The sequence below is a fragment of the Eurosta solidaginis genome, chromosome 4 (genome assembly GCF_040869045.1).
Source record: "Eurosta solidaginis isolate ZX-2024a chromosome 4, ASM4086904v1, whole genome shotgun sequence".
Lineage (NCBI taxonomy): Eukaryota > Metazoa > Arthropoda > Insecta > Diptera > Tephritidae > Eurosta > Eurosta solidaginis.
The window spans coordinates 114903985-114916665 of NC_090322.1; the positions used below are offsets into that span (position 1 = coordinate 114903985).

General features: G+C 39.8%; 2 protein-coding genes across 12 annotated transcripts in view; one reads left to right on the forward strand and one right to left on the reverse strand.

Annotated features, from left to right (window-relative positions):
- LOC137250164 (succinate--CoA ligase [ADP/GDP-forming] subunit alpha, mitochondrial-like) overlaps positions 1–12681 on the reverse strand; it is a 117824-nt gene that overhangs the window by 32860 nt on the left and 72283 nt on the right. The gene's annotated exons all lie outside the window — the stretch shown is intronic.
- Positions 6716–9591, forward strand: LOC137248129 (uncharacterized). Its single transcript, XM_067778997.1, has 4 exons — positions 6716–6736; positions 6792–6986; positions 8364–8534; positions 9459–9591. Exons 2-4 carry the CDS (start codon positions 6794–6796, stop codon positions 9509–9511), a joined length of 417 nt encoding a protein of 138 aa, XP_067635098.1. The 5' UTR covers positions 6716–6736; positions 6792–6793; the 3' UTR covers positions 9512–9591.

Sequence of the window (12681 nt, forward strand, 5' to 3'; positions counted from 1 at the left end):
GCCACGTTTTGTGCTGTGGGTATCCAGCGCCAATCGGACTCGTGAGTAGCGGCTAAGGTTTCGGCGATTCTATGCTGCACGAAGGGCTTATATTTACGATGTTTGCTTCGAATCCATTTGATCACTGTTCCCGAATCACTCCAAAGAAAACATTGGTCGATTTTGAAAGAATGTGCTTCTCGCACAGCTTGTTGAAGACGAGCTCCTAAAACTGCGGCCTGCAGCTCTAATCGCGGTATGGTCAAAGTTTTTAGTGGAGCGCACTTTGATTTCGCGCAGATGAATGTGACCTCTATATCCCCTTGGGTATTCCTTGCTCTCCAATATGTGACAGCAGCAAAGGCATTTTCGCTAGCGTCGACGAATACGTGTAACTGTAGAGATTTCGGCGCACCATTTCGGAAATAGAAGCGAGGGCAGGCATACTCCATTACCTCTGACAGTTGCTTTCGCCATCTTTCCCATGATTCGGCTATGTTTGCTGGGAGTGGATCATCCCAATGTGTTTCGTGCCTCCACACTTCTCGCTTCAATAACTTTGCTCCTATCACGAAGTTGCCTAGAAATCCCAGTGGGTCGAATATGGACATAACCACACTGAGAAGTTCCCTCTTTGTAGGGCACCTACCTCCGTTCACTACCGCCTCGCTTACTTTGTTAAACTTCAGTCCAAACTTAAAACAGTCCGTTGTAGAGTGCCAATGTAACCCAAGAACTCTCTCAGTCTGCAGTCCGTCTTTTAATCCGATGGCTTTGTCGACGTCCACTCCACCCAATGCTGCAATCACTTCCTCCGAGTGTGACGTAAAATTACGGAGCTCAAAGCCGGCATCCTTGTGGATCTTCCTTACTTGGTTTGCAACGGTTATGGCTTCCTTTGCTGAGTCGAAGCTATCTACCAAGTCGTCCACATAGTGATTTTCCAAGATCGCAGTCACGGCCCGTGACGTATAACGATTGTCATCGACGTGTTCCAACGCATTTCGCGTCTTAACATAATGAGCCGCGCAAGGGGAGCAAGCAGTTCCAAACGTCATGACACACATTTCGTATATATCGGGTAGTTGGACAGAGTCACCACTGCGCCACAGAAAGCGCTGGGCACACCTATCTTCCGGACGTATTAATATCTGGTGAAACATTTCCTTAATGTCGCCACACAGGCCCACCGCTCGTTCACGAAAGCGGAAGGGAATCGAAGGCAAAGGCTTATACTCCTGCGGTCCCTTAAGTAAGCAGCTATTCAAGGAGATACCATTGACCTGGGCGGCGGCATCGAACACGAATCGAAGTTTTCCAGGCTTGTTCGGATTTGCTACGGCAAAATGGGGCAGGTACCAGGTACGCGGCGATGACCAGATAGATTCCGACGTAGTGAGTTTACGTGCGTAACCCTTCCTTATATAGCTATCAATGATTTGCTTATACACTTTAGCAAACTCGGCATCGCAGTTCATTTTCCTTTCAACGCTCTTTAGCCTCTTGAGCGCCATATTGTGACTGTTCGGCAACTGAATATTATCATCCTTCCATATAAGTCCCGTCTGATATCTTCGTCCAACACGACAAGTTGTCGACTCCAAGATAGATCGTGCGCGGATGTCGGCGTCGCTTTCGATTGGTGACGATGGTCTAACGTCAAAACTTTCGGTCTCGAAAAAATCGGCAACCATGTTATGAAGCACTTCATCTGGGTTACATTTCAAAAAAAGACATGTAACTATAGAAGGAGGGGATTTGCTGACAGGACCAGACACTACCCAACCCAGTTCCGGTTTGGCTGCAAACGGACCGTGTTTCCTCATCGTGATGATTTCTGAACCTATGCCCAAGTGGCAGTTATCAATCCCGATGAGAAGTCGAGGTGTGGCTCCTGAGTGCGGCTGCACTGGCAGTTGACTTGCTTCCTTGTCGTCCATTTCCAGGTCACTCCAACTAAGGCTTTGTGTTGGCAGCTTTAGATTACGTACGGCATGGACCTGTCGCAGCTTGTGTTTTTTGTTCATACCAGCACCGCTTGTTTGTAATTCGACTAAGGTGGCGGGCTCATGAACCGAATGCCCCCCAAACCATTGAACGTTCAGACTGTACGGCCGTCCTACTAGGTTTAACTCCTTTACGAGGCTGTCTTCCATCATCGTTATAGATGAACCTTCATCTAGTAAGGCATATGTATCCACGCGACGTTGCTTTCCGTACAGTGTGACAGGGAGAATGCGGTAGAGTAACTTAACCTTTGGCGAGTTGGTAGAACAGCTTAAAACGGTCGCTCCCTTATCGCTAAGCGGCTACTGCCGAGCATTGTTTAGTGGCGAAGTAGATCTGGACGTAACAAGGGAGGCGCTTCGTGACGATGATGTTGATGGAGCTGGCGGACGCTCTGACCGAGACTCATGAAGTAATTTATGATGTGCTCTACTGCATCCATCGATGCCGCAAACCTTTCGCCTTCTGCAATTGCTGGTGATGTGACCCCCATTTAGGCAGGCAAAACATAATCGTCGAGATTTAACTAGGGTCCATCGATCGGCTACCGTGGCTCCAGTGAGGCGTTTGCACTCTGATGGCTTGTGTTGACCTTGGCAAATAGGACAACTCCGCAGAGTAGTATCATCTACATGGAGGACTGTACGGCGTTTAGGTTCACGAGCAGCGAGTTGACAGTCATCATTGATGGTGCATATGACATTGGCGAGTGAGGCTAGCCAGTCGCTAAAATGTATTATTGTGGCTCGAGCAGGTATGGTGGCTGCATGCCGACCCCACTCAATGCGTTTGCTCATGGGTAACTTGGCGATAAGTTCGTCGAGTAGCATAGGGTTGGCGATATGATGCTCGGCACCGGCAGATTCCAAAAGTGCGCAGATGTTTTTTACCTTCATTGCAAATGATATAACTTTCCCTAACATACTCTCAGAGATTGGTGCTATCTCTTTAACCTGCGCTAACTGGCTACGAACCAGCTGCTCTGGTCGTCCGAATCTAAACTTCAACTGTTCTAGAATGCAATTTACATTGTTAGGGTGGATGAGTAGTGACTTGACCGTTTCACGTGCATCACCCTTAAGGCACTTTTGGAGTCGCTGGTTATTTTCGAAGTTGCTATATCTGTACGCCGCCGTCGACTCTACGAAAGATGCATAAAACATAGGCCAGTCCTCAGCCCTACCGCTAAACTCAGGCAAATCCAACAATTTTTTGGGAGGGTTCAAATTATAGGGTACATACTGTACGTTATTGCAAGACCCACTGACTTGAGGCGTCGACGTCGGAGCGGCTGACGACTGAGCTGAAAATAAATTATTTGAATGTAGCGCGGAGGTATAGCGCAAATCATAAGGTATTGCATTGGGTTGACAAAAATTGTATAAATTTCTAGAATTGGGCGGAGGTACACAAGGGGCTTCGATAAATGGCGTAAAGGCATTCGACTGTGTGCTAGTTGGCATTGGCGACGGCTCAATCCGCGTCTGCGTTGACTGTGGTAGCACTGGAGGTGCTTGCGTTGACTGCGGCAGCATTAGCTGCGACTGCGCGACGACGCTGCTGGCGTAGGTAACAGCAGAACTACCGTTATGCAATCCCGTTGACCGAAGGGCATAGTTCTGGGACTCCCGTTCTTGTAACTGTACCTGAGTGGCTTTCAGATGGAGCTCCAACATGGCTATACGTTTTTCCATCTCGTCGTAATTATGACCACCGTGGTTACTTTGGGCATGGCTTGGCGTCAAAGAAGTACCCGTGGTTATAACCGTTTGGCTGGCTGAGGCAATTGGGGCTCCATCATGGATGTGTACTGGTTCGGTTACCGCGGACTTACTAGGGGCACTGTATACCTGTATTTCTGAACGTGTCCGTGTGGCAGATTCAGATATGCTGGACGGCGTTTCTGTTATTGGGGATAATGTGGCGTTCTTATCCATGTTGTTACTACTATTCATAAGGCGAGCACTTTCACGTGGCGGTGTGTGCAACATATGTAGCAGGTGTATTGAAGCAGTTAATACAGAAGCGTGGCTATTAAATTACATATATGTAGAGGCAGACCCGTGGCTTAACTACGCAGATTCGTGGCTCTAAATTTATTAATTACCAGAATCTTTGTTTGATATATATGGCACAAATAGCAACGTATTTACTGCTTTGTGGCGGTGATGTTGGGAAATATAGGCAGAAATATGCATACATACATTTACCTTGCGTTGCGAAGTGGTGTTACGACTTTGCTAGCGCTGCGACGTTCCTGGCTGAGACGGCGACGTTGACGTAGCGTTGTAGTGGCTTTCACGGTGGTGTGTTACTAGCGTTAAAATGGCAAACAATTACAACATTGATATCCACCTGTTGAACATTTAACGGAGAATATTTTTTTGGCAATAAAAATGATCGCTGCTGTTATTGGCAAAGTATTACGGGCATGGCGTTGCTGATGTGACGGGCGCAGTAAGCGCAGTCCATTTGGTCAACAGCGAAATAAAGTTTGTAGCGAAATAAAGTTTGATGTCGTTGGCCCAGGCTTGCGAATTTAACGCACCCAGTTGTGAACAATTGATGTTGGTTTATTAGATGGTAGGTTGGATGGGTGGATGGGGGTGGTTTATTATTCTAAATCATATTTCTAAATCAGGTTACAGGTTAATAAAATCACATTACAAAACAAAATGACAAATTTTCTACTTACCGCTGTGTGCCTTATCCGACTGCTTGCCAACGAATGGCGGTTTTTCATATTACAAAATGGGACTTGGCAGACAGCGGCGAGTTTACATTTCAAGGTTACCAGATTATAAAATTTACTACTAAAATTATTGAACACAGGGCGTTCTGCAACAAAATCTAATCCTAATATTCCATCGCATGGGATTGGTAAATTGTCTTCTACTACGCGAAATTTGTGTCTAATTAATACATAATCATCTTTTAAGTCCACTTTAACCGTGCCAATAGTGCTTGTTATTCCTTGACCAATTCCTCTTACATCCGTTTTTTGAGAATTATTTATCGTGACATTACTGTCAATTTGACCCTTTTTTATTATTGAAATATCCGCTCCCGTATAGATTAGGAGGGTTGATATGGAATCATTCAGAGTTGTTCTGGAAGATATGTAGCTATTAAGGTGTAAATTGGAAATATATAATTTTTTATTTATTGAGGCGGAGTTTGTTGGTTTTCCTGTTGTGTAACATTTCGGACATTTTTGGTGTTATTGCGGGTATTTCCTCGCGATCCGATATTTCGACCAGGTCTTTGGTTATTTTGTCTGTTATTATTATTATTGTTATTATTATTATAGGTATTGAAAGAACGTCTATAATTTCCTCTATAATTATTGTTTTGGTAACTCCTGCGGAAGTTACCTCGGAACTCATTTTGTTGGCGGATATGTAATATTGAATTTGGATTTCCAGTTACCTCTGTGCAACTGTTAGTGAATTTTAATATGGCTTCGTTCATTGTTGTGAACATTCCAGCTTGCATAATTGTTTTTACCTTTTCGTTGGAGCTGTTTTTACACATAGATTTCACAGCTGTACGTGTAGCATACTTGGTTGCTAACTCTGGTGTTAGTCCGTCAGATATGTAAGCACCTTCCAACGATTTTGTGAGTCTTTCAATTTTAGCAGTGTATTGGTTTGCCGTTTTACTACGTTGCTGGATGTTCAGGAGTTTTGCTGTCAAAACTTCAACTAATTCACTCTTAATTACTGTTTTTAATTTTTGTTTTATTGCTTCAATTGAGCTTTCAGTGCTTAATAGGTTCTGGCTGTTCCTTTCAGCTTGGTTTTTATCATCGAAACTGCTATAGCTTCATGGGTATCCTTAATTTGTTCTAGGATATCCAAAGCATTTAAGAAGCTATTCAAGTTCTCAGCTTTACCATCGAATTCTGGCAGAACTGACGAAGCATTCTTTAAAAATTCACCTATGGTTTGTGGGAGTTTGTCGCTTTCTGTTTGTGAATTTTTATCAGAAATTTCAATTTTTAGGACTTCCCCTAAATTGGGTTGAGTCTCTGGCAACAGGGCAGCAAAATCTATTTCTAGTTGCTTTTCAACTGACGTTGGGACCAATGCCTCTACTCAGTGAGGATACCAATTTATCCCTGACACTGGAAAAAATTTGATGTTTAGCTGTTAAATTGCTATATACCCTTTGTATGATTTTTCCTATATAGTTTAACGACTGTAATATTGTCATGAGGTGTTTCAACACAGTAACTCTTAGTATGGTTGTATTTTTGTTGATACACTTATAAGATTTTTCCGCCAAGGTCTTCTCTTCCACAAGCTTATTCAGAATGGTTTTCCATTTCTCCATTGGGTTATATATTTGTCGTTTAGAACAGGGATGCACCTTAACGTTAAGCTAATCGTTTATCAAAAAATTTCGACCGTTTCCGTTGAAACACTTCGAAATATTATCGATAAAGAAATTATCCAAATAAATTGTATCACGTTTTTAACCGAAACGAAAAGCTTTCGTTAACGTTAAAGCGTGGTACGCAGATCACAAGAAAGTAAAAATTCCATATAAAAAACGCTCAAGAAATGCTCAAGAAAATTCCTTGTGGTAAATTTTCTTGAAGTAGTACGCAGTTTACAAGAAATTTAGTACGATACTTTACTACTATTTTTCCATTAAATTTACATACGGCAACACCGGTTTCCGCAAGAAATATGTCAAGTGCCATATATTTCTTGAAGAAAAAAAGGTAAACAACTGGAAAAATTAGGTAAGCAAATGGTTTTTTAATTTTTCTGCAATAAATAATTATTATTTTATTTCAGAAATGGAAATAAATATTGCTGCAGCACCAAAACGCAAAAAGCGCGTATTAAATTTCACGGCGGAGGAGAAACGGGCTCTGATAAGGGAAGTGAAAGACTGGCCCAGAATATGGGATACTTCTGATCCATTGCATTGCAACAAAAATGCAGTGGATCAGGCCTGGGTCCACTTAAGTAGCTCCCTTGGTAAAGAAGGTATGTTAATAAAACTGTTTGTATGTATATTTGTGGTAATTGTTTACTTTAGCTCACAACTGCTAAAACTCGTCCAAAAATATCGGGAGAGAAGTGAAAAGACGCGTTTTGCACCCAGGATCACGAATCCGAAGGCGGAAATTCAAAATTTTATTTCGTTTCGGAGATATTTGGGTAATAGTCTAGTTGAGGGGTCGACTGCTAATACGCGTCAAAAAATATTGAGAGAAGTGTCAAAAGACGCGTATTAATCTCGAGAACAATAATCGGAAGGCGGAAAAGAAAAATTGTGTCTCTGTCCGGAAATATTTGCAGTTGAAGTTGGCGATTTTCATGTGGTTGTTGTTGTTTTAGTACCCCCAAAAAAAATTGTGCATCACCGTGGCGGTAGCCACGGTTATACCACACACTCGGACTTGGCATGGCGTAGCCCAGGGTTATTTTTTATAAGCGCGGCCGAAGGCCGCCAATGCAGAAAGGTGTTCTGCGCAAAAATACTATGGATCCCACTCCCGGTTTCGGAGGTACCCGCGAGTCTTTTCGGTTTTTCGTTAATATCTTTTGAACGAGTTGAAATTTTTATTTTCCGCCTTCGGATTATTAATACTGATGTCAAGACGCGTCGTAGCGTATTAGCAGTCGACCCCTCAATTAGACTGTTACCGATATTTGCAAACAAAATTGAAAATTTTCATGTGGTTGTTATTTTGATGATTTTGTAGTACCCACAAGAAAAACTGTGGGTAAAAGTGTGTTGCGCGGATATAGTTTTGGTCTCCAAACCGGTGTTGGACCCACCCAGCGTAATTTTTTATAAGCGTGGCCGAAGGCCGCCAATGCAGAAAGGTGTTCTGCTCAAGACAACTATGGATCCCACCCCCGGTTTCGGAGCGCTCCGGGGCCATTTTTCGTTTTTTTGGAAATAACTTTTGACAGAAAAAAAATTTTGAGTTTCCGCTTTCGGAGTCGTTGTCCTGGGTTCAAAACTCGTCTTTTGACACCTCTCCCGATATTTTTGGTCGGGTTTTTGCAGTTGTGAGCTAAAGTAAACAATTACCATATTTGTGTATTTTAATTGGTAATTATTTACTTTAGCTCAAAACTGTTAAACCACGTCCAAAAATATATGGAGGAGTGTCAAAAGACGCGTTTTGTCTGTTATAAATAGGTATTTGCAAGCAAAGTTGGAAATTTTCTGTAATTTCCATTTGGTTCGTGTACGCACAAGTATTGCGTGTTCCGAAAACTGCAAGTGTGTTATTAGTACGGAAGTCAAAACGTATCTTTATATACCTCTCGCGACATTTTTGGACATGTTTTAACAATTGTGAGCAAATGCAAAGTATCACATTTAATTGTATGTGTTATTTACATTAGTGATTGAAAGCAAAGGCGCGTGGACCAGCCTTCGGGAAAGCTATCGCTACCACGCCAGAGCATCCAAGCGGCAAAAGAGTGGCAGTAGCGGCGGCGCTGCGTTGGATGCGGCTATATTGGGAGTATGCCGGGGGAAATGGCTTTCTTGCCAAACGTTTCACAAAAACGAAGGTAATTTTGCAATCAACTTTTAACTAACTTCCCCTCCCCACATTTTGTTTGTGTTGGGGATTGACCTCATATAACTCCTTACTGAATTTCAATGTTCTAGCATGAATATATTCAGAGTTATGTAGTACTAAATATTCATTTTGCATGGGAGGTGCCACGCCCCTTTTATATATCGATATTATTTTTAGCCTATGACCATCCTTGGAAGGTTTCTAGTGGGTTGTGCAAATTTGGTTGTGATCGATCGATACGTTTAGGACGCAACTCGATCTATACCTACATACATACATACATAATTTGATTTATATATATATAGATAGATGTGTAAGCTAGAAGTACCTCATAAGTTTCCCCGAAATTTCAGAATTTTTTTTTGTCGAGAGTGTTGAGTACTTTTTCCATATCTTTTGATTGAAAAATCACTTTTTGTGCATGAGTTTTATGGAAGAAAACAAGGCTGCACAACGAAATAAACAAATATTTTTTTTCGACAACGAAGTCAAAAAAAAATTTTTTAAATTCGTTATGATGGCATCAGAAACAAAATCAAAAACTTAGAATTTTTTAGTAATTTTTTGAGCGTTTTTTGTATGGAAAAACATACTCAAACTCTAAAAATCAATTTTTTTTTACTTTGATATCAACGAAATGAAACTTTTGAATATCGAATAAAAAACGAAATATTTTTTTTTTTTTTAAGAAAATAACCAACACTGTCTACAAAAAAGTTCTGAAAATTCGGGGAAACTTTTGAGAAACTTCTAACTTGGACATTACAAAACTCCATATTCGAAAAATTTTTTGAAATTCGGATAAAAAAATTCAAGTTTTGATAAAAAAACGTTTTTGAAGTTTGATCCATTGTCATGAATTCTGTGTGTATACTTCAAAAAATGTTAACATTGTACATGTACTCCCTTGCAGGACATTTACATCTTCATCGAATTTCAGTGAGGAATCAAGCCAATCTCCCTTAGATCCATCAGAGGACTTGAACAGCACGCAAATTAGTGACAACGATTCCCAATACGACTATGTGAGTATGGGTGCAGATGGTAATATCGACAGCAGTATTGCGCATTTGCACCAGCATCATATTCTGCGTTGATGTCTGGCAATATGCGCAACAGCGTGACGTTCTATAAATAATAAATAAATAAAATATATAAATATACCTATCATTTGGTATTTACAGAATCCAAAGCGTTCGAAACCGTATACGTTATCTCAAAGTCCAGATGAGAAGTGGGGGCGCTTCAATAGAATTTTAAAAAAGCAAGAGGAGTTTTTGGAGGATCGTAAGTAATCCCCATACGCCCAGGCATTATCGACTTTTGACTGGCTGCTAAATAAGCTGCCACGTTCTGTCGGAGATGACATGTGTCTTCACATAAACAGTATCCTTCTACAGAAAATCGTGGAACACAAATCCAGCCAGACCACAGAATAAATTGGTCTGTACGTCAGTGCACCACCTGTGATCACATATCGTCCTCACGAAAAATTGTTATAAATTATATTTAAGTAAGCAGGCTAGGCCGCGCCGTCGAAATTTGATTCCTTATGTTGGTACGAACAAAAAATTGGTCTACAACATACACTCATTGCCAAATTAATAGGTACATAATTGATCGGTCAACTACACCTTTCAGAATTGTCTAAGCTTTGGGCAATTGAGGGCGAGCAGTTTAATAAGAGTTATAAATGAGTAATTTTATGTGCTTGTAAGCGTATGAGTCGTGGCACAGTGGCTGACGTACCCGACCAAACGCCCGGGGTTGCGGGTTCAACTCCCACCAAGCATTCCTTTTTTTAAATTTATAAATTATTATTATTAATGGACTGTATTGAGTTTATGGGGTTTTTGATTTAATGTATTCCATTTATTGAGTTGGGTAGTTTTATTGTTATTGGTGTATTTAAGTCATGGGAGGATGCATAGCATCAGTACACCTTTATTTATTTATTTGTGTTTATTTTAAGGGATTCAGTTTATTAAGTTGGGTAGTTTTAGGGTTATTGGTGTGTATAAGTCATGGGAGGATACATAGCATCAGTACACCTTTTATTTATTTAATGTGGGGGCGAGCACTGGGGGCTCTGAGGCTTCGCTCTACTGAGCCACCTCATCCTCTATTTGAAGAACCCTTTAAAATGTGATATGGAGGCGAGCAAGGGACGGCTCTGAGGTATTGGCACCCCATTTTCTACAAGAAAAACCTCTATTTATTTAATTTGGGGCGAGAGTTGGGCACTCTGAGGTTTCGCTCTAATGAGCCACCTCATCTTCTATTTGAAGAACCCCTTCAAAGTGTGATATGGAGGCGAGCACTGGGCTCTGATGTATTAGCACACCATCCGAAGAACCTCGCTTTTAATTAAAAAACTCAAACTATGTCTTTAGAATATTTCACTAACCAGTTGAGAATTACAAGCACACTCAATGGCTACTGAAACAAACGAACGAAAAATGTTCATAGTTTAAGTCGCTTAAACAAGAATAGTTAATTGAATTTCAAAATTTGTCATTTGGATCAAGAATAGTTATCTGGATTTCAGAATATGTTAATTTGATTTCAGAATAGGTAATTGGAATTCAGAATGTGTGAATTGGATTTCAGAAATCGACAAGTGGATTTCAGAAAATACCTTTCGAACCATTTTACATTTAAATGAATTTATGAAATGCCTTGAACTTACAAATTATTTTCCAACTTTGCGTAATAAATTGTTTGATATCTGAAATCCAATTGATGCCTTCCGAAATTGAATTGTCTATTTTTAAATCCACTTCACACATTCTGAATTTCAATTGCCTATTCTGAAATCCAATTACCTATTCTGAAATTCAGTTGACGTTTTCTGAATTCAAAATGGAAAAGATTTAGATTTGCGAATGATTCCTTCTAAGTTTTTAATTTTTTTTATAACAACATTAAATTTTTGGTTCGTACGAACATGAGGAACTATAATTTCGACGGCACGGTATAAATTGCCAAATCGCCTCAGCCTAATACAGGCCCTTATTGAAAGTATACATTTAATGAATTTAATAAGCTCTTAAAGCGTCCAAATATTGAAGTCTATTAGCAAACTCTTTTGTTCATATTACCCAATATATTATTAGATAAAAAGAAATGTTATTTTATGTTTGTTATAAATTATACCCCTTATTCATAAAAAAGAAAATAGGTTTATTAAGCTCTTATAATTGGAAATTTGTATGGAAATGTCATTTTAAAAATCTTTATAAACCCTCGTGATTTTTTATGTATAAGGGGGTATATTTATTTAATCCCATTATTCATATAAAATATTGAAGGTTTATAAAGCATTTTAAAATGACATTTCCATACAAATTTCCAATTATAAGAGCTTAATAAACCTATTTTATTTTTTTATGGATAAGAGGGGAAGTTTATAGGCGCTTATTGAAAGCATACCTTTGTTATTATTTATTGTATTGTATTATTAATGAGCTCTCCAAGAGTAAATATTGAAGTCTGTTGGTGAAATTTATGATATATAGTGTGCGCATAAATAAAACACCGAAATTCCTTTCAGAACATCTACATAGCTCAACAAAAGTCAAATTATAAGTTCTAGGATGTTAAGTCTCTTTTATTAAGGAAGAACATATACTCAATATAATATATAAATGTTTAGTATATCGACGGCTGAGTGGAAGATCACCCTGTTTCAAAACATTTTAAAAAAAATGCCCTTTCTCAGAAATTGTTTCAAGAACGCCTTAACTTAGAATTTTTTCCTAAAACGCCCTATTTTATAACTTAGTTCCAAAACGCCGTATCTTAGAATGAGTTTACAAAAGGTCATATCTGAACTAAAGCTAAATACACTTGCAGCTGAGATAGGGCGTTTCTGAAACTCATTCTAAGATAGGACGTTCTTGAACCAAGTTTTGAAATAGGGCATTTTTGAGACAAGTTCTAATTTAAGGCGCTCGTGAAACAATTTCTGAGAAAGGGAATTTTCGAAAAATGTTTTGAAATACGGTGCTGTTCCACTCAGCCGTCGTTGTGGTCTTCACAAATAAAAGCAAAATATTGGGGCATATTCATAGTCAGAATTGAGTGGGTACTTAAAGTTAGTTGTAGCTTTTTGACAAAACTTCCAATGGGCTATC

What these genes read in the sequence shown, in the direction of transcription:
- LOC137248129 (XM_067778997.1), top strand. Translation starts at nt 6,794, where the DNA reads ATGGAAATAAATATTGCTGCAGCACCAAAACGCAAAAAGCGCGTATTA. An exon ending in TAGCTCCCTTGGTAAAGAAG is followed by an intron (nt 6,987 to 8,363) that starts GTATGTTAATAA and finishes TATTTACATTAG; the next exon opens with TGATTGAAAGCAAAGGCGCG. An exon ending in AACGTTTCACAAAAACGAAG is followed by an intron (nt 8,535 to 9,458) that starts GTAATTTTGCAA and finishes ACTCCCTTGCAG; the next exon opens with GACATTTACATCTTCATCGA.